This window comes from Halichoerus grypus, chromosome 9, assembly GCF_964656455.1.
Source record: "Halichoerus grypus chromosome 9, mHalGry1.hap1.1, whole genome shotgun sequence".
Lineage (NCBI taxonomy): Eukaryota > Metazoa > Chordata > Mammalia > Carnivora > Phocidae > Halichoerus > Halichoerus grypus.
In genome coordinates this window covers 94,677,903-94,698,941 of record NC_135720.1, presented here as the reverse complement: position 1 = coordinate 94,698,941, position 21,039 = coordinate 94,677,903, and the positions used below count along the sequence as shown (strand labels likewise).

The window sequence follows — 21,039 nt, the reverse complement described above, 5'->3', positions numbered from 1 at the left end:
TATATTACTTCTACCTAGTTCAAGCCCAGAGCTAGAAATATCTGGCAACATATGAGAAAGTTGTTCAAACAATAAAGCTGAGGGATTCTTGACTTTGGCTTAGTAGGGTTATCAGTGGTTCCAATATTCTGTGTGTGTGCTTGTTTTTGTTTGTAGTGTTGGGCATACAACCATTAACTTGTTACATTACAATAAGTCAAAAACTAGTCAAGAGAATAATACTTTACATTAATACCAAACTGACCAATTTCAAACCAAAATTCTAAAGGAAAATGAGCATTCACATTACATTCAGTAGCAAGATTATATGTGGTATATACAGTTTCCTTGTAAATATGAACTTCCAAGAGACAAAAAAATTGAGAAAAAAACTTGGAAAAAATTAGAAAATGAAAAGCTGAATGTGTGTTTATACAAATAGGGCAAAACAACAAGATTTCCAAATTGAAACCATATGTGTTGAGAGAGATGTGATGAGTACTTGGTTGAAAACAAGATCTTGAACACAAGATTAAAACAATAAGATGAGACATTTACAGAATGAATAAGAGAGGTGCTTGAAAAGATAGTGAGTTTTGAAATTTCCATCTCTTATGCCAAGGGAAGAATTATATCATATCCTGGCCCAAAGAGCCACCAATAATATAAAAGCCAAAGTTAAGTACTAAAGAGAAGAAAGACTAGAGTGGGAAGAAAATAACTGTATGAATAGATGTTATTTTTTTTTCCTGAAGGTGATAACAGCAACAAGGATTCATTTTAAATTAAGAATGGTTATTTTTTAAAAACTGGTAAAAATATTTACCAGGATGAGTCTGTCCTCCTGATTTGAAACTTGCATTCTTATGTGCAAAGAAAATGAAATAACAGCTTTAGCCGAGGATTTCTGTCTTACTTGGTGCACCCAGATGTAAAGACAAAGAGAGAGACATCCATTAATCTAATTTTCGGAATAAAATGGTCATGCTAATAAAATCAAAACTTCTAAGAAGAGCAAACAAGATATTTTGATTAACTTTAACTGCTGTGTATTGATGAAAATTTCATGAAAGAGATATGAACATGTTCTTTATCTTCTAGGATGATAGACATTTTGCATATGAGGGAATGGGAATCTAGAAAAATATGAAACTTTCTCAATATCATATTCTATAGGTAATGGAAAACTCAGTGTCTAAGCATAATGTTGCAAGTCGTAAGTGAAAAAAAGGAGTACCCACTGGGTGAACACTAGGTAATTTCAAGAAAATGAAGCAAACAGCACCACATTCAGGCTCATAGGGAGTGAAAAGACATCAAATAAGTCCACTCTTCACTTTCTACTCCAAGCTGCATGGTTCTTTATTCTACTTTTCTGTTCTCCAGGACTGCACCTCCAATCCACTCAGCCTTTGGCTCCCAAGGAAGATGATCTAATATGTGTTAGGGATTTTCCTGGATCCTGAGAACTGTGACTGGTGAGAATGGAGATCACAAGGTGTAGGGTTCTCCATGCATACCCCTTTATCCCAGAGTGTCAATCAATTGTAAATTAAAGGTCCTGATATAGTTGGGAAAACAAGGATTGTTTTGCAAAGTTAAACCACAATTAAAAACAAAACAAAATATTCTGCTGATGAATTCAGTGTTTTTCTTTACAGTCTCATAGAATCTTTTCTAAATAGAAAAAAAAAAAAAAACCCTTGAGGCGCCTAGGTGGCTCAGTCGTTAAGCGTCTGCCTTCGGCTCAGGTCATGATCCCAGGGTCCTGGGATGGAGCTTCGCATCAGGCTCCCTGCTCAGTGGGAAGCCTGCTTCTCCCTCTCCCACTCCCCCTGCTTGTGTTCCCTCTCTCAATGTGTCTGTCTCTGTCAAATAAATAAAATCTTAAAAAAAAAACAAAAAACCTCAATCAATTTTTATAACATTTGCCTATTTAATCAGCAGGGATGCATTGCTGTAGGAGACACAGAGCATTTTTGGACATATTTTCTTTTGTGGTGAGCTTCAAGCTTATGATCTAAGCATAATCCATTGTATAAAGATTAAATACTTTCATTTTTAGCATATTACAGTAGAATTTCATGTATTTTTATATGCTGATTAATTGAATGCCAGTTTACAATGCCATCTAGTTCAGAAGCTGCTTTTCTACCTCTTTTAAATACCTGTAGAGGGACACCTATGTCCCTCAGTAGGTTAAGTGTCTGCCTCTGCCTCAGGTCCTAGGATCGAGCCACACATCGGGCTCCTTGCTCAGCGGGGAGCCTGCTTCTCCCTCTGCCTGCTGCTCTCCCTGCTTGTGCTCGCTCTCTCTCTGACAAAAAAATTAACACCTGGGATTTGTAGAAACAGATAAAAATTGTTATCCCTGAAAACAAAAAACTAACTGATCACCTATTGCTAAAACCAGAGAGTTTATATTAATAAAAAGATATTGGAGGTAAACAAAAGAAAGCAACATCATTCAAATATTTAATCATTTTTCATTCCCGATATAAGCAATCTAAACACTTGAAAAAAATAGGAAGGTACTTTGTTCATCTTGTTCACACTGACTTTTATGGCTCAGGAGCCCTGCTTGTACACACTTGAAATTTGGACAATGCTAAACTTCTGCTGGACTTCTTGTCCTCTTTTATTTTTTTCTTTTTAAATAATTTACACATTATCCCACCTTCCAATGAGAATATCTTCCAACAGAATACTGTGCTGGAGAAAGCTAATTGTGTAGAAAAAAAAAATTATAATCAAAAAGTTTTGAAAATACAGAGTGAGGTATCACCTACTCTGTCTGTCTCCATGCCACCAATTAACACGTACTGTTTTTTGTGGTACTGGATTTCATTTGTTTTACTCCGTTTTTACCCAGTTATAAAGACAAGTCATTTGAGAAAAAAATAGATTGTGCAATTGTCTGGTATTAAGTAGATTAAATAATTTGTTCACTAGTGTTTTACTCAGGTACTTGGGAACATGAGAAGGGTGAAACTCAATTTTTACATAAAAAATTAAGACAAGTATATTGGTTCACATACGTTTCTTCCATTACTAAAATGTTGTATGTTTTGTCACCTCATTTTCTTGCTCTTTCAGTTTTGAGTGGTTATAAATATCCCACACTTATAGCTGTAGTCTCAGAATTATTTCTCTATATTAAATACCTGATAATTATGAATTCTTGACTTCCATACAATTATGTACAGTTGAGTAAGTCATATGTTCAAGTAATAAAAACACACAATAAAACCTGGGAACCCAAGAAAGATCTCTCTACTCCACGATTAGTATGTGCTTTCCAGACTGAGGGGGATGTTCCATTTATAACTCTCATTTGTTTCCTACCATTGTGGCCAAGTTTCCACTTATTATATGTCTCCTTGCCTTAATATTAACTTCCAGTTTAGAGCACTGTAAACTGTTTCTCAAGCCCTAAATTAAAGCAAATGATATCCACTCCACATCCACCACCAATTTTACTAGAAGCCACTTCAAAGATTCCATTTTAAAAAATGAAGTATGGCCACTGCTTCCCGAAGCCAAGGTTAGCCCCGTTCATAATGAAGTGGAACTTTCTCTGATTTCCCTTCTATTTAAACACTGGCAGTTTTTTCCAAGACATTTTCTCTCCTCCACTAAAGGTAAAGCTGGTCATTTTGTTGTTGTGGCTGTTGTTACTGGGGAAGGGATGGGAGAGGAGAAAAGAACCCTGGAGAACTCAGCCTTAGTGCTTCCGGGGACCAGCACACTTGTGTTTACAGGGACAGTCCAGCACCACATCCAGCTCCGTTTATGGACATACAAGTTCCAAAACATTAAAGATGGTCTCAGCTACACTCAGTTTCAAAGAGAGCAGCAGTGTATATTTCTTTCTTATGTTGTCACTGACTTATCAAACTGTATAGATATGGATGACAAAAGAGACAAAAGAACTTTACAAGGTCAACTTTTAGCTTCCTTAGCAGGCCTCTGCTTTTTGACCATTTCCTCACTTGTTCATTTAACCTTGCCTCCTCAGCTTTACATCATGTTGCTTCTTAGATAAACCATTGTTACCCTCTTCTTTACCTACTTATACTGTGACTACAACTTAAGCTCTGGGGCAATGTAAGACCAGCTGGAAGTACACTCTTGCTTTCCCGGGCCCCCTGCCCCCATTTTTCTGTCCTACTTCCCATAGTTACCTGGTGCTTGTGCACATAGTACAAGAGTAGAAAACACAGTTATAGACACCTGTAGATACATTTCCTACCAACTGCCACAGGAGCTGATGAGAATGCCCACCCTCTTGGGGTGCCTGGGTGGCTCAGTTGGTTAAGGGTCTGCCTTCAGCTCAGGTCATGATCTGGGGGTCCTGGGATCTAGTTCTATATCGGGCTCTCTGCTCAGTGGGGAGTCTGCTTGTCCCCCTACCTCTGCCTGGCTGGGCTCACTCTCTCTAGGTCTCACTCTCTCTCTCAAATAAATACATAAAATTAAAAAAAAAAAAAAGAATACCCACCTTCTTAGCCCGTTCCTTCCCTTGACACACACAACACACATACACACATATCCCAAATAGTTCATCTTAAGTTGAAGATGTTTTCTTTCAGAAAAGACCTGAAGGTGTCACTAACCCACAACCATTTAAAGGTAATTTATCTGCCTGATTCTTTCATTCTGCAGGTGATGTGAATTTGAACCCTGCATCCACATGGGGGTTGACAAAAGGTTATTAAGTATAAAGAGGGACCAGGTGTTTCTCCTCTATACATAGTCAAAGCCATAATGAATACTCTTGCCTTCTCCCCTTGTGAGGTGGAATTTTTGCTGGTTCAGCCTTTGAGGGTATGGCATTTTAGAGGGGTCTCTCCATCTTATACCGGTTCCCATGCATGCTCCCTATATCTTACTTGGGCCCAGGGTTGTTTCCTGACCCTTAATATGGCTGTTGTAGGATGAGAAAATGACCCAGGATTTTGGTCCTCGCTTCTTTCCAAATAGACACTCTGCAATTCAACTAATTCAGCATATGTCATAAAGCTTAGCTTCTCTCCTGAATATATTCGTCTTCTCTCAGTTCCTAGGACATAATCCTCCCCTCTCCCAAGTACTTTTGACCAAGTGGTGTTTAATCTGCTTGAAGTACTCTTTTCATACACTGCCATGCACACACAGACTCACCCCTTATAGGGGTTAGTTCTCATGCTTTACATATGATTTTAAACATTACTTCCTCAAATAGTCCTTGTTAACCATTAAAATCACAATAGGGAATCAGCAATATTTTGCATTTTGGCATTTTCAAGAGGCAGAAATTTGGGTGCCCAGATTTTGCACTATTACCCTGAATCCCAAATAACTAAATTGTCATTCATCATATAGTAAATGTGCTATACAAATAAATTACTACTAAAAGTGTTATCATATAGAAGATATACCCATATGAAGGAATGAGAAAGGGAAGGGGAAGGGAAGGACAGAAGTGAGAGGAGAAGGAGGAGAGAGAGAGAGAGAGATTGAAAAAAGGAATATCCATATCAGAGGGGTGGGGGTAGTGGGAGAGACAGATGTCTTCAAACGTGCTGGTCAGGAACACTTAATAAGTTACAGTTGTAGCTGAACACAGAATCCTGAAGTGATGCCTAGTTCTCTATTGTTTTAGAAACTAGAATACCTAGGAAGGGAAAATTGTAAAAATTCCCACACCCAAAAGTCCATGGGATATCAGTTTCTGTTCTAATTCAATACAATACTCCTTGCTTGCTTCCAGAGGATAAATATGGATTTGTGCACATATACTACAAAGTCAAAATAAGCTTTTTCTAGGACTTGATCTTCACATTGTTTTTTAACTTCTGCCAAACAACTGTACACTTCAGGTCTATGATATAAAGCTTTACATACTGATTTTCAGCCTCATAAGAAAGTTTTGATACAGTCTTATCTTTAGTTGTCAAAATCTTAGGTTCTAAAAACATCACATGAACCTATTTTTAGCTGAGTTTAACAAACTAACACTAATTTTAAGATATACCCTTAAAATTTTTATATGTATTGTTTTAAATAAAAACATTCAAAAAAAGTTATTAGAATTTAATAAGTAATTTTTAATCATCCAACTTTCCAGATCTCTTCACTTTGATTATCTAAAAGCATATGTTTGACAAAAACCAGGGATTTGCAGACAAAAGGATGTCTGCAATATCAGAAAAATATGTTAAATATAGAATATTTCAGTGCTGTATCTTCTCATAATAGAGCACCAAATTATCAACTAGAACATTACATGAACACAATAGAACACTCTATCTTTGTATTTTGTACTCCTCAAAATGCCATTATACTTTAATCTATTAAATTATATGGCTGAGAGCACGTAAGAGTTGATAAAACCAGACGTAGATCTACGAAGATTTATACTTTAGAAAGAATAAATTCAGGACTGAGGGGCTCAAGATAGTGGCATAAGAAGACTCTGGGCTTGCCTCCTCACACAGACACATTGAGTCTATACCTATATATGGAGCAATTCCTCCTGAAGAGGAACTGAGGGCTGAATGAACTGCTTCTGCACAACAAGGGATAGAGGGACCATATGACGAATGGCAGGAAAGAACCAGACATGGTAGCAATGGAAATCCTACCTCTATACTATGAACTGCAGAAGGAAGGATAGGGCTGGGGCTGTGCACAGATTTGTCTGACCTGCAATATAGCAAAAAAGCAGTGGTTTGAAGGGCGCCTAGACTTTAAGTTAAGGAAGCCTATTTATTTACCCTAAAGTATTCGATCAAATGGTGGGGAAATTGCTGGAGCTCTCTCTCTGGGATTGGAGGTATTGGGGAGCACCATTGTTTCCATTCCCTCTCCACACTGATAGCTCAGATAAGAGCAGAGTCCAGGCATCTAGCCAGCCTGCTGACTCAGTGAGCTCCGAGCCCTTAGCCCACACCAGCTCTAGCAGTCCCCATAATATAGTTCTCCCAACAAAGTCCCCCCAACCGATGCCACCCCATACATAGCTGTCCCACCAAGGATGTTCCTGCATAGCATACAATATGACACTCCCAGTGTGTACCCACTACAGCTCCAGCCATTTTGCCAAGGCATCCTGGACACAAACCAACCTGAGACATCTCCTGCCTGTGCCCATGCTGCCAGGACACATCCTGTATGAAGCACCCAACCCAATTCTATCCCAGCTCCAGCCAGAGAGCCAAAGCCTCCAGGCACATGCAGTCTACAAAGGGGATGTTCCTATACAAGGCCACTCCTTTAAGACTGGGACAGGTAGCTGTTTCACCTAACTCATAGAAACAAACACAGAAAGTTAGACAAAATTAGGAGTCAATGAATATGCTTCAAGCAAAAGAACAAGACAAAGCTTAAAAAAAGAAATAACTAAATGAAACAGAGATAAGCAATCTACCTGACAAAGGGTTCAAAATTATTGTTATAAAGAAGCCCACTGGACTTGAGAGTAGATAAACTCAGTAAGAATTTCAACAGAAAAAAATTTTAAAAAGGAACCAGTTAAAGCTGAGCAATACAATAACTGAAATGAAAAATGCACTATCAACAGTAGATTAGCAGATGCAAAAGAATGGATCAGCAATCTGGAAGAAAGAGTAATGGAAAGCACCCAAGATGGACAACAAAAACAAAATTTTTTTTAAACAAGAATAGGTTAAGGAAGCTGAAACAACATCAAGTATATTAGCATTCACAATATAGGGATCCCAGAAGAAGAAGTGAGAGAGAAAGACACAGAAAAATTACTAAAAAAATAAGAGCTGAAAATTTCCCTAAGGTGGGGAATAAAAAGACAGCCAGGTCCAGGAAGAACAAACAACCACTAATAGGACCACCAAAAAGGTCCACACCAAGACAGAGAATAATTAAAATGTCCACAATTAAAGAGAAAATCTTAAAAGCACCAAGAGAAAAGCAACTAATTACATACAAGGAAAATTCATACGGTTATCGGCTGATTTTTCAGCAGAAACTTTTCAGGCCAGAAGAAAGTGGCATGATATACTCAGAGTACTAAAAAGAAAAAAAACCTACAACTAAGAATACTCTACATGGCAAGATTATTTCAGAATTGAAGGAGAGAGAGTTTCCCATACAAACAAAAGTTAAAGTTCATCACCTTTAAGCCAGCCTTATTAAAAGTGTTAAAGGGACTTCTTTAAATGGAAAAGGCAATAACTAGAAGAAAATTATTAATAGAAAAAATTGCACTAGTAAAAGCAAACATACAAACATAAAAAGGTAGTAAATCAATCAAGTATAAAGCTAGTATGAAGATTAAAAAAAGGAAAATCAATTCTGTTTAAAATATCAATTAAGGGATTCACAAAATCAAAGATAGAAAATAGACATCATATACATAAAACATGGAGAGGGAGGAATAAAAATGTCCTTATTAACATCATCATCAATACATGTGTTCTAACTTAAGCAACCATCAGCTTAATATTAACTTCTATACACTTAGGATGTTGTATATGAACCTCATGGTAAACACAATCCAAAGACCTATAATAGATTCACAAAAATTAAAGACAAAGATACTCAAGCATAACATCAAGGAAAATCACTCATCAAAAGGGAAGAGAGCAAGAGAAGAAGGAAGAAACATAGAAGAACTACAAAAACAACAAGAGAACAATTAACAAAATGGCAAAAGGTATAAACCTATCAATAATTAAATACAAATACCCTAAATGTTCCATCAAAAGACATAGGGTGACTGAATGAATAAAAAAAGCAAGCCCCACCTCTAAGATGCCCACAAGAGACTAACTTCAGACCTAAACATATATATAGAGACTGAAAGTGAAGGGATGGAAAAGACATACCATGCAAATGGAAACAAAAAGCTAGGATAGCAATATTATATAACACAAAATAGACTTTAGAACAAAGATTGTAACAAGAGACAAAAAGGACATTACATAATGATAAAGGAATCAATCCAAGAACAGGATATAACAATTATAAATATCTATGCACCCAACCACAGGAGCAACTAAATATATAGAATATTAATAGACATAAAGGGAGGAATTGACAGTAATACAATAATAGTAGGGAAACTGACCACCCCATTTACATCAATGGGTGGATCATCCAGACAGAAAATCGATAAAGAAATGCTGGCTTTAAACAACACATTAGACCAGATAGACTTAACAGATATATACAGAAATTCCATCCAAAAATGGTAGAATACACATTCTTTCAAGTGTAGATGGAACATTCTCCAGAAGAGATCACATGTTAGGACACAAAACATGTCTCAATAAATTTAACAAGACTGACATTATATCAAGGATCTTTTCCAAACATGACAGAATGAAACTAGAAATAAATTACAAGAAAAAAAAGAAAACAAACAAACAAGTGGATGCCAAACAACATGCTAGTAAACAACCAGTGGGTCTCCAAAAAAATCAAAGAGCAAATCAAAAAATACATGGGGACAAATGAAGACAGAAACACATTGGATCAAAATCTTTGAGACATAGCAAAAGCAGTTCTAAGAGGGAAGTTAAGAGAGGAAAAAAGTCTATCTCAAGAAACAACAAAAATCTCAAAAAAACAATCCAATATTATGCCTAAAGAAATTAGAAAAAGAACAAAGCCCAGAGTTAGTAGAAGGAAGTAATAAAGATCAGAGTGAAATAAATGAAATAGAGACTAAAAATACAGTAGAAAAGATTATCAAAATTAAGATCAGGGTCTTTGAAAAGGTAAACAAAATTGACAGCCAGATTCATCAAGAAAAAAAAAAAGAGAGGGGACACAAATAAAATCAGAAATGAAAGAGGAGAAATAACAACCAACACCACAGAAATACAAAGAATTATGAGACTACCATGAAAAATTATGCACCCTCATTTGGACATCCTAAAAGAAATGGAGAAATTCCTAGAAATATATACTCTTCCTATACTGAATAAGGAAAATGGGAAATTGGAAAAGCCTGATTACCATCCACGAAATTGAATCAGTAATAAAAAAATTCCCAACAAGCAAAATTCCATAACCAGGTGGCTTCACAGGTTAATTCTACCAAACATATAAAGAAGAGTTAATATCTATCCTTCTCAAACTATCCCAAAAAAATTAGAGGAAGGAAAGCTTCCTAATTCATTCTACAAAACCATCATTACCCTGATACAAAAAACAAAAACAAAAAACAGATAAAAACACTATTAAAAAAGAAAATTAACTAAGAGGCTAATTTCTCTGATGAACATAGGTGCAAAATCCTCAACAAAATATTATCAAACCAAATAAATAATACATTAAGGATCATTCACCATAATCAAGTGGGATTTATTCCAGGGATGCAAGGATGATTCAATATCCACAAATCAATATACATGATATACCACATTAACATAATGAGGAATAAAAATCTTATTATCATCTCAATAGATGCAGATAAAGCACTTGATGAAATTCAACATCACTTAATAAAAACTCTCAAAAAAGTGGGTTTAAAGGTAACATTCCTCTACATAGTAAAGGCCACATATGAACAACCCACAGCTAATATCATACTCGATGGTAGAAAGCAGAAAGCTTTTCCCCTAAGATCAGGAATGAGACAAGGATATCCAATCTTGCCAGTTTTATTCAACATAGTACTAAAAATCTTAGCTTCAACAATCAGACAAAAAAAAAAAAATCCAAATTGTTATGGAAGAAGTAAAACTGTCACTATTTGCAAATGACATGATACTATATATAAGACCCTAAAGACTAGACCCAAAATGCTGTTAGCATTACAAAATGAATTAAGTAATGTTGCAAGATAGAAAATAAAGAAAAATCCGTTGCATTTCTATACAGTAATAACAAAGAGGAAGAAAGAAAAATGAAGTAAGCAACCCCATTTACAATTGCATCAATAAGAATAAAATGCCTAGGAATAAATTTAACCAAGCAGGAAAGACATGCAGTTTGAAATCTGTAAGATGTTTAATAAAGAAACTGAAGATGACAGTTTCCAGAAATGGAAAGCTATATCATGCTTATGGATTAGAAGAATTAATATCATTAAAATGTTCATATAAGCCATAATAATCTAAAGATTCTATGCAATCCTTATCAACATACCAACAGCATTTTTCACATAACTACAACAAACAATGCTAAAATTTGTAGGGAAGTATATAGCACCCTGAATAGCCAAAGCAATCTTGAGAAAGAAAAACAAAGCTGGAGGTATCACAATCCCAGATCCAAAATATATTACAAAGCTAAAGTAATTAAAACAGCATGGCCCTGGCACAAAAATAGACACATAGATCAGTAGAACAGGATAGAGGGCCCAGAAATAAACCCATCGTTTCATGGTCAATTCATCTATGACAAAGGACATCAGAATATATGAAAGAAGTCAAGAATATACAATAGGGAAAAGACCCTCTGTTTAATAAATGGTGCTGGGAAAACTGGACAGCCACATGCAAAAGAATGAAACTAGACCACTATCTTTACACCATACACACAAATAAACTCAAAATGGATTAAAAACATAAATATGAGACCTGACACCATAAAACTCTTAATATAAAACATAGGCAGTAATCTCTTAGGACACTGGCCTTAGCAATATTTTTCTATACTTATCTCCTCAGGCACAGAGAACAAAACCATAATTAAACTATTGGAACTACACCAACATAAAAAAACTTTGGCACAGTGAAGGAAACCAACAGAACAAAAAGGCATCCTACTGAACGGGAGAAGATATTTGCAAATGATGCATCCGATAAGGAGATAACATCTAAAATATATTAAGAACTTAAACACACTTTAACACCAAAAAAATCCAATTACAAATAGGAAGAGAACCTGAATAGACACGTTTTTTTAAAAGAAGATACACAGATGGCCAACAGACACAGGCAAAGAGATTCAGTATGAGTGATCATCAGGGAAATACAAATCACAACCACAATGAGATATTGGCTCATACCTGTCAGAATGGCTAGTATCAAAAAGACAAGTGCTAGTGAGGATGTGGAGAAAAAGCAACCCTCGTGTACTGTTGTTGGAAATGTAAATTGATGCAGCCACTGTGGAAAACGGTATGGAATTGCCTCAAAAAATTAGGAATAGAAATACCATACAACCCAGTATTTCAACTTCTGGGCATTTACCTGAAGAAAACAAAAACACTAATTTAAAAAGATATATGCACCTATCCATTCTGTGGCAGCATTATTTACAATAACCAAGATATGAAAGATATGTGTCCGTGAATAGATGAAAGGAGAAAGAAGATGTGGTACATATATACACAATGCAGTATTACTCAGCCACAAAAAGGAATGAAATCTTGCCATTTGCAACAACACGAACATTGCAAATAAGCCAGATGGAAAAGAGAAATACTTCATGTATAATAATATAGGTCTGCAAACAAGCCAGACAGGGAAAGACAAATACTATACGATTTCTCTTATATGTGGAATCTAAAAACCAAAACAAACAAGCAAATAGGCTCCTAAATACAGAGAACAAACACTTGGTTGCCAAAAGGGAGGTGGGTAGGGGGAATGGGTAAAATAGATGAACGGTATTAAAAAGTAAGTACAAACTTCCAGTTATAAAACAAAGTCATAAGCATGACAAGCATGTGGAACATAGTCAATATTGTTGTAAGTGACAGAGAGTAACTACACTTACTGTGGTGGTCATTTCATAATATATATAATTATTGAATTACTATGTTGCACCTAAAACTAATATTGTATGTCAACTACCCTACAGTAAAAAAAGAACGAATTTTATCAAATCAAATTAACAGCAATAGGAGACATCATTGTCCTAAAAATAAATGTGTAATTTTCAAATATTTCCTGAGCGCTTGTCATGTGGTAGACACTGTTTAAGCACTATATTCATAGCAATTTATAAATATTATCCCACTAATACTCTTAATGTTTATAAGTAAGGATACCCATTTTGCACATACACACAAATAATACAAAATACCTGAAGAGCCGTAAGGATATTTGCTAAGGCTTGTCCATATGTGTCATGGCAGTGAACAGCAAGAGCACTAGGTGGGATTTCTTTCATGACACTCTCCAACATTCTCTTCATGCTTCCTGGAGTTCCCACTCCAATGGTGTCTCCCAGAGAGATCTCATAACAGCCCATGCCATACAATCTCTTAGATACCTGTCGGGAAAGGTGAGGAGCTAGTAAAACAATGGAAATGGACAGTCTCAAACCCTGTTATTCCTTAACAAACATCATCCAGAAGTAAAAGTCACAACTAAGATCAGTTACGTATCCATGGGAAACATTTATTTTAGTTTTCTGGTCTTTTTCCTGTTTATTAAATCCTAAGCATTATATAAAGGTTTTAAAGACATTACTATATTTTTCTAATATTCAAATTTGCCTTAGAATCATAACTATTTACATAGTTTGGTTATGAAATTATAAGCTACAATTTCAATTATGGGAGGCTTACTTTCTCAACCCTATCATCAAAACAGAAACATTACAAATTTACTTTGGAAGTAGTATTTCTCGAGACGTTAGATTAGAGGTCAAGAGATATCAATACTAGTTCCAGCTCTGTCAGTAAGTAGTTTTGTGATTGACAGAATCACCTAATATTTCTAACTTAATTTTTCTGGCTTATAAATGGATGCATTTGTGCAAAGTAAACTGCAAGTTCCCTTCATGCTGGGTAACTAATGTCACTTTCAAAGAGCAATATGAGTTTGCAAGAAGGCAGCATGGTATGTTAACAAAGACATGAGTTCTGAAATCAGACAAGCCTGGATTTAAATCTCAGCTTCCACCCATGCTAGTCATGTGATACTGGGTAGAAGATTAACCTTTTTAAGCCTCAGTCTCTTTTCTGTAAAATAGAGACAACAAATACTCTTATTAGCATATTTTCTAAGCCTTATTAATTTTTAAACATTGTATTAATGATGATGTTAATAAGGACATGTTGGTTATGAAAATGAAATGAGAATATATAAAAAATCGCTTTGTACAATATCTGGCATTTGTAAAAAATACTGTAACTCATTTATTATGTATTTCTTCAGTGCCCATTTTATGACAGGCACTAGTTTAGGTGCTGGGATATAATAAGCATATAAGTATTGAGATGGTTTATGCTGTCAACTGAGGACTGAACTCAAACAATTCCACTCAAGAAAGTGTAAATACAAGTAAAATAAGAATTTTGGAACAAAGAAACAGGATTCTAAGAGCATGTAGCAAAGGAAATTGACCTACATCTATCAAGTAGGAAGGGCCTAAGTGAGAGCTTGAGATAAAGTAGGCGTTAACTTGTTGAAGAGGGTGAGAAGAAGGGTACAAGAAGAATGTTTCAGGTGGAATATAATGTGTTCCAGACAGCTGAAATAGAAAATGCAAAGGGCATTCCAGATAGGAAAAAAATACAAAGGGTAGGTGTGGCAAGAAAGCAAAAACCAAGGGGGAATGAAGCTACATAAATCTGGTGAGGTAGGCATAGGACAAACCATGCAGAGCCTTGCAAACAAGCCAAGCTGAGAATTTTGGTTGAGGATTCTATCATAAGAGCAATAGGAAGCCACAATGGACTGTTGGGGTAATGGGGGTAGTGGCAATATTAATCTTTCAGAAAGGCACTATCAACAATATCAAAAACAGGTTGGAGGGCACTCAGAAGGGCCCCCTAGTCCAAGTAGGAGACTATTATTGGATGGAAACTTGGATTAAAAAAAAAACAGGCATAATGTTCATTCTTCCCTACTGCCTATTAAATGCTGGAATTTCTTAATGGCCAGGTAAAGGACAATGAAGTTTCAAAAGAGAAACCTAACCACAGTTGGATGAAAACCCTAAGTGTGGTATCAAGGGAGTTTAAGGAAACAAGGGTGTCATCAAGGACAAGTGGTCAGTAGTCCCAAATTCTGCTAAGATGTCAAGATGAGTACTGAATATGATCTTGCATTTTTTAACCCAAGTGCTAAGTAGTGGTCTTACAAAGAGGGATTTCAGTGAAGTGAATGGTCTAGAAGTCACCTTGGAGGATGATAAAGAGCTGGTGGCACCTGAGGAAATAAACACCAGTAGTGTAGACAGCCCTTTGAAGAAGTTTAGATGTAGAAGGATAAAAATAGGTAACCAGTAAATAGATGTGGATGCTTAATTAAGAAAGGAAGCTTTCAGATGGCAGAGACTTGAACATGTTCAAGTGTCAACAGGAAGAATTCTAAGCAGTTGAATATACAGGGGAGTAAATGAGAAGAGGAACTAGAAGCTTGAACAGACTGAACAGTTTGCAATGCTGACTGCAGGCAGTAAGAGAGGGAGTCGGCCACAAAACCTAGTAGAAGAGTACAGAAGGCTCATTTAAAGTTGCTGGTCATCAGCTAATGCTTCCAATCTGCCTGTTATGCAATTCTCTTCAACAACTCCTCAGGCATTCTGGTGCAGGCATGGAGAGGCTGAGGGTATGTGTGGTACATCCAGAGACTCCACAAGGCAAAAGGCAGAAAAGCAAGGGGTTTGGTGTACAGGTAGAGTTGGAGCCTCATTTTTTGCGGAGCCTGAAGTTTTATCATCTTGGAAATTTTAAGAAAAGAATATGTATTTGTAAATGCAAATTAATAACAAAGTCTTAGAAGGGTCCCATGCAGGTGAAGGACTACAACACGAAAGAATCTTTATTTTATAGTGTATCTGCCTCTATGTGTAAAGGTCTTAAAAGTAGACTGTGGGACAACACTCATTTGAAAAAAATCTGCAGTAAATTTCAAAAGTTCAAATGAAAGCACAAAAGAGGAATGGCTTTAGCCAAACTGAAGGTTTATCCTCATAAATTCTGATTTTCTAACAATGCTCTATCTTCACTACTTTGGTAATGCATTACAAAATATATGAAAATAACAGCCTTAACAACAGGTGCACATTAATATAGTTCACATACAAATGTGTTTCTGAGAGCCTAATATAGTCTCAAAGACTGAATATTTTGTCTTCATTAGTATCAATTAATAAACAAGAACAGGAAGTAGAAAATGAACTTCAATAAGCAGGTCTTTAACGGATATAATCTATCACCACAAAATTGCTCTCTAATAAAAGCAACTTGAATCTCAGCAGTAAGAGCTCTTGGATCTTAAAGGAACAAAAGCAGTGTACAGCAAAAGCAGTGTACACTCTGATACAAGTGTCAAAGTATGCAGGACAAAAACAAAGGGAGCCTACCTGCGCAACCAAAGCAAAGTTGAAGTGTGTGTGCACAAACTGTCCCGACATTCTGATGGAATGTGGAAAGGCCCTCACTGCATTCTACTCATGTAAAAATGAAACAGGTGTTTTTATTCCTTCACCTTTGAGCACCCAAATGATAAGACTCAAAGGTTATTTAACTTTGAAGAGTTGTACCCAATATATCCATCTGCAGTGTCAAAATGAAACAGTTAAGTAATCAAACTTGTCTTCCATTCCATGGTTCTCCTTAAACTGTGTTGTCAGATGCAAAACACAGTAAGGAAAACAGGCCACTTTTTAAAATAATATACATCATTTTACCAAGAACCAGAAAACCAGGGGTATCTTACTTCTGTCACTTTTTGTGGTGTGATGTTTCCTTCATACGGACAGCCCAGGGCACAAGACACATACCTAAATTTAAAATACAGAATCATATAAATATATGGATGATGGATAAGTCATTTCCTAATTTTCATTTTATCAAAATTAAGAAATAGCTAAAAAGTCATCAAAAGTGTATTTTACACCAGTTCATTACTATTCTCAGAACAAACAAAAACAATTTTGGAACATTTACAATTGATCTCACATTTTTATCTAGTAATTACAATTTGATATGTTATCTGATGGCCGATGGGAATAAGATAACATGTGTTTATCTTGTGGAGTTATTTATACAACAGCAATATATGAACATTCAAAGCAGAAAATATCACTGAACTACATAGTTTTATTTAAGTACATACATTCAATTGTTAAATATCCAGGTCTTTGGAATCATAGAGAGATAGCATGTAGATGACTAACTGAATTTCTTTTTACTCCCATTTGGATCTTTTGGCCTTATTTAGATACAGTCATTAATCACCCCAAAACTTCTAAACCTGGCCACAACCTCAAAGTTCATCTTGTTTATCTCCTGTGGGTATACTTAAATCATCCCAAACAGAAAAGTTTCTAGTCTGTTTAAAAGACTCCAAATAAAGATATTCCATAAGCTTCTTCAACAATTTAATATAAAAAGTCAAGTCTTTCCTGAAATAATACTTTTCCATCTTAAGTATTAAGCTTTAGAAAAAGCCTGTTTTAGCTATTTTCAGCTCAACACCAATCCCATTTTATTAAACTTTCCTCAGAGATTTTACAACGCTTCTATTAAAATAATGCATCATGTGTTTGATTGTCAGGGATGAAGCAATTCACATGAGTGAGACAGGGGTGGTAGGAAATGAGGCTGGAGATCCAATTTTCTGAGCGAGAATATAACAGGATTTAGATAATAAGGCCCTTGAATGCCATGCCAAGGAGTCTGAACTTTGAGATCACTCAAAGTTATTAGGTAATGTAGTGACAAGATCAGAGTAATTTTCCAGGAATGTTAACTCTTTGAGAACTCTGGAAGTGGTTGCCAGAGGAAAGGTGCAGGCAAAAACAAGACAAACCATAAAACCATTATTTCTATGATTCTAAGATGCTGTCCATTATAAGATACACTATGAATTTCATAACAGATTTTGGAGTGAAAAAGTAAACTATATATTCAATGATTCAATCCATACCCATTGATTCCAAAGATGTAATCCAATTTCAAAAGTATTAAAATGTGAATAAAAGTTGTGTTTTGTGATTCAAATAAATAAGCAATTTACTAAATCAGGTAAGCAGTGATGAAGACAGAGAAGGAATAAAGAGGTTAATTCAATTAAAATTTGAAAGTTATGCTGGAGAGGAAATCCATTTCTCTGCTCTAATAATTACTATAATTTAATCTTGTTTGAATAATCTGTATAAATTTAATCAAGACAACTGGAAAGAAAATGTTACATAAACCTAACACTTGGAAAAGGAGGCTAAGGTTGAAAAAGAACAAACATTTTCAATTCAGATACAATGATTATAGATAAATATGTATTTTTTATGTGTGTGTGTGTGTATAATCACCTTTATTCTAAACCCAAAATATCTAAATGTGATTAAATAGAAAATCCAAGCCATGCATTTACATGCCATCCCACTAAATATATATATAAAAAAAAATAAAGAAAAGAAAAAAAAGGTGCAAAACAATAAAAGCAAAACAAAACCAACCTCTCCTGCATTTTCAACTAATCTGGCCATAGCTACCCCTTTGTGCCATAATTTTAAGTTGGCCACGTGCATTTTCATTCACTCAAGTTTTCCCTGATTCCTTTCCAGGTTTGCCTGGTCTTCATATTCCACCGATTCCAACTTTGTCCATGTGCATTTTCATTCATTCAAGTTTTCCCTCTGATTCCTTCCCAGGTTTGCCTGGGTCTTCATATTTCACTGCGTTCATCTTCACATATTCTTCTCCATCCTTGTAGGTGGCCACTCCTTTAACCCATTCACACATGGAGCTACTTTCTCCAAAACAAACATAAGGATTCTCAACTATGTTCATTAACTTACTTTAATATTCTATAAGCACAGGTTGGCAAACTAAGACCCACAGGCCAAATCCTGCTCATTAGTCTTTTGCAAGTAAATTTTATTGGAACAGTGCCATGCCCATCTGTTTACCTATTATCCATGGCTATTTCTGCATTGTAAGAGCAGAGGTGAGGAGTCACACAGAGACCATTTGACCCACAAAACCTAAAATACTACTGTCTGGTCCTTTACAGAAAAACTTGCTGCTGGTAATAAGTGAAATACTTTCATGAGTGTGAGAATGTCTCTACCATGATAAAAATAGTCTACATCATCTGCTTTGACTAGTGGCTAGAGTCAACGTCTAGATTTCCGCTCTTCTCTAGCAATCAATTAGAGTGGCTCTCAAACTTGCCCACACAGAATCACCTGGGGAGCTTAAAAAACAAAACCATGATGGTTAGGACACACTCCAAACCAATTAAATCACAAACTTAGGGAATGAAATTCAACCACTAATATTTCAAAATAATTTCTAAATCTCCATTATTTTGTTAAAATTGAAAACCACTAAACCATTAGCAATACTACCTCCCCTGGATTGCCTGATTCCCTTGCATAAAAAAGGGGACAATACACAGATTTGAGAGTAGCTAGTCTCAAGAATCTCCTCACTATTATGCCATAGAACCTTTGATCTATTTTTGATTGGCTGGTGGTTAAATTTCTCACAGACCTATCTCAAATCGTTCTACTCTGATGAAGCCCCAAACTACAACCTCTCCATTTCTTTTTTTTATCCAGTTTCTTACTTCTGGCTTAATGTCCTTTAGTACTTTTATCCACCAATGGTTGAGTTTAGCAGACCATTTTGTCAGCAAATGATTTTATTTCACCTTAATTAATGTATAATAGTTTGGCTAGGTATAAAATTCTAGGTTAAGTTATTCTACCTTTTTGAACATATTTCACTATCTCTGGTCTCAGTTTTGCTGATGAGAATTTTGCTATCTAATGGTAATGCCTCTATAGCAATTTTATAGTAATTTGTTCTCTATTATCTTTAGGATTCTGTTTATATCTAATATTCTACATCTTACCATGAGAATGTCAGGACTTGTTATACTTCTTTAATATTTACATTGATGTTTTTCTTCAAATCTAGAAAATCCTCAAGGTATTAATTCATCAAACCTATCTCTCACATCTGATTTCCTTTTTTTCCTCCTGAAAATCTTGTTAGGCATTCTCTCTTAACCTCACTTTCAAAAGTTCTATTAATTTTTTCTGTGTTTTATTATTGCAATTTCCTTAAATCCTACTTCCAGTAACTAATACCCCTTTCGACTGTATGTAATCTGCTGTTCAATGCAATCATTGTTTTCATTTAATAAATGTATTTTTAATTTAAAGAAATGTTTCTTTTTGTAAAAGCTTCATTATTTTTTATAAAGATCTGTTCTTTTATGTTCTTCCTTTTCCTCTTTATTTTGAGGGGTTAATTTATAATCTCTCTTCAGATTGTTCTATTTCCTTCCTTTCTGTTAAAGTTTTCCTATATTTTTTTGCTTTTTTTTCTTAGCGTACACTTTGTATCATCATGTGGTTTATAAATTGTACTGTCTTTTCACAGTGATTTTAGTTTCTGTAGGAATTCCATGAGAGTCTTGACTTATTCAAATGTCCCTATAAACAAGATCTGACTTCCTTTGGCCCTTGCTCTATGGACTTTACCAGTTCTTGGACAAATTTCTACCTGAATTTCTTAATTTGGGTTTCCAGGATACACCAACAAGTTCCACTGACTTTGCATTTACAAGGAGGTGATTCCCGCCTCCAAGAATAATCACTTTCAAATCCATGTTTTAGTAGAATATCTGTCTTTTCCCATATAGACATTAAAATCCCATTTTCAAGCCACTAGGGATTATATAAGCCCATGTGTTAGTGGCATCAACCTGCATGCTTACCACACTTTCTTTGATGAAATCTGAGGACTTTCCTTTCTGAGTTTGGCTGTATGTTTTAAAAGTGGTTATATTTATGTGTTTGTAATAGGAACAAAAAAGGGAGTCTCTGCATCAACTCAGTCCCCCACAGTCTCTGTCTTTCATCATTACGCAGATAGATAACTCCAGGAACAACTCAAAATCTCATGAACATTACAAATTGATTCCCTGACATATTCACATGGCATATTAAGCTCAGTATGTCCAAAATGGTGCTCATTCCTGTTTCCCCTGCATTTGCCATTAAAAAAAAATAATAGTAATATAGTCATTTTCAGAATCTGTCCTGCCAGATCACTTAAAGGTCATCTTTGAGAACATATTCAATAACTTGGGTTGGCTGGTTCTTCCGCTCCAGCCTCTGTAGCACATGACCTCTGCCAGTGCCAGCCCAAGTATACAGAACGGTCCCTGA

The 21,039-nt window shown here is 35.5% G+C and overlaps 1 protein-coding gene across 4 annotated transcripts in view; it reads right to left on the bottom strand.

Annotated features, from left to right (window-relative positions):
- The window catches only part of HMGCLL1 (3-hydroxy-3-methylglutaryl-CoA lyase like 1), a 180,352-nt gene that overhangs the window by 76,222 nt on the left and 83,091 nt on the right, over positions 1-21,039 (bottom strand). For all 4 annotated transcript variants that reach the window (XM_036120584.2, XM_036120588.2, XM_078055218.1 and 1 more), the window contains 2 exons: positions 16,572-16,635; positions 12,982-13,170 (listed from right to left, as the gene is read on the bottom strand). In XM_036120584.2, the coding sequence (XP_035976477.1) occupies positions 12,982-13,170; positions 16,572-16,635 (253 nt within the window). The remainder of the gene's footprint in view (positions 1-12,981; positions 13,171-16,571; positions 16,636-21,039) is intronic.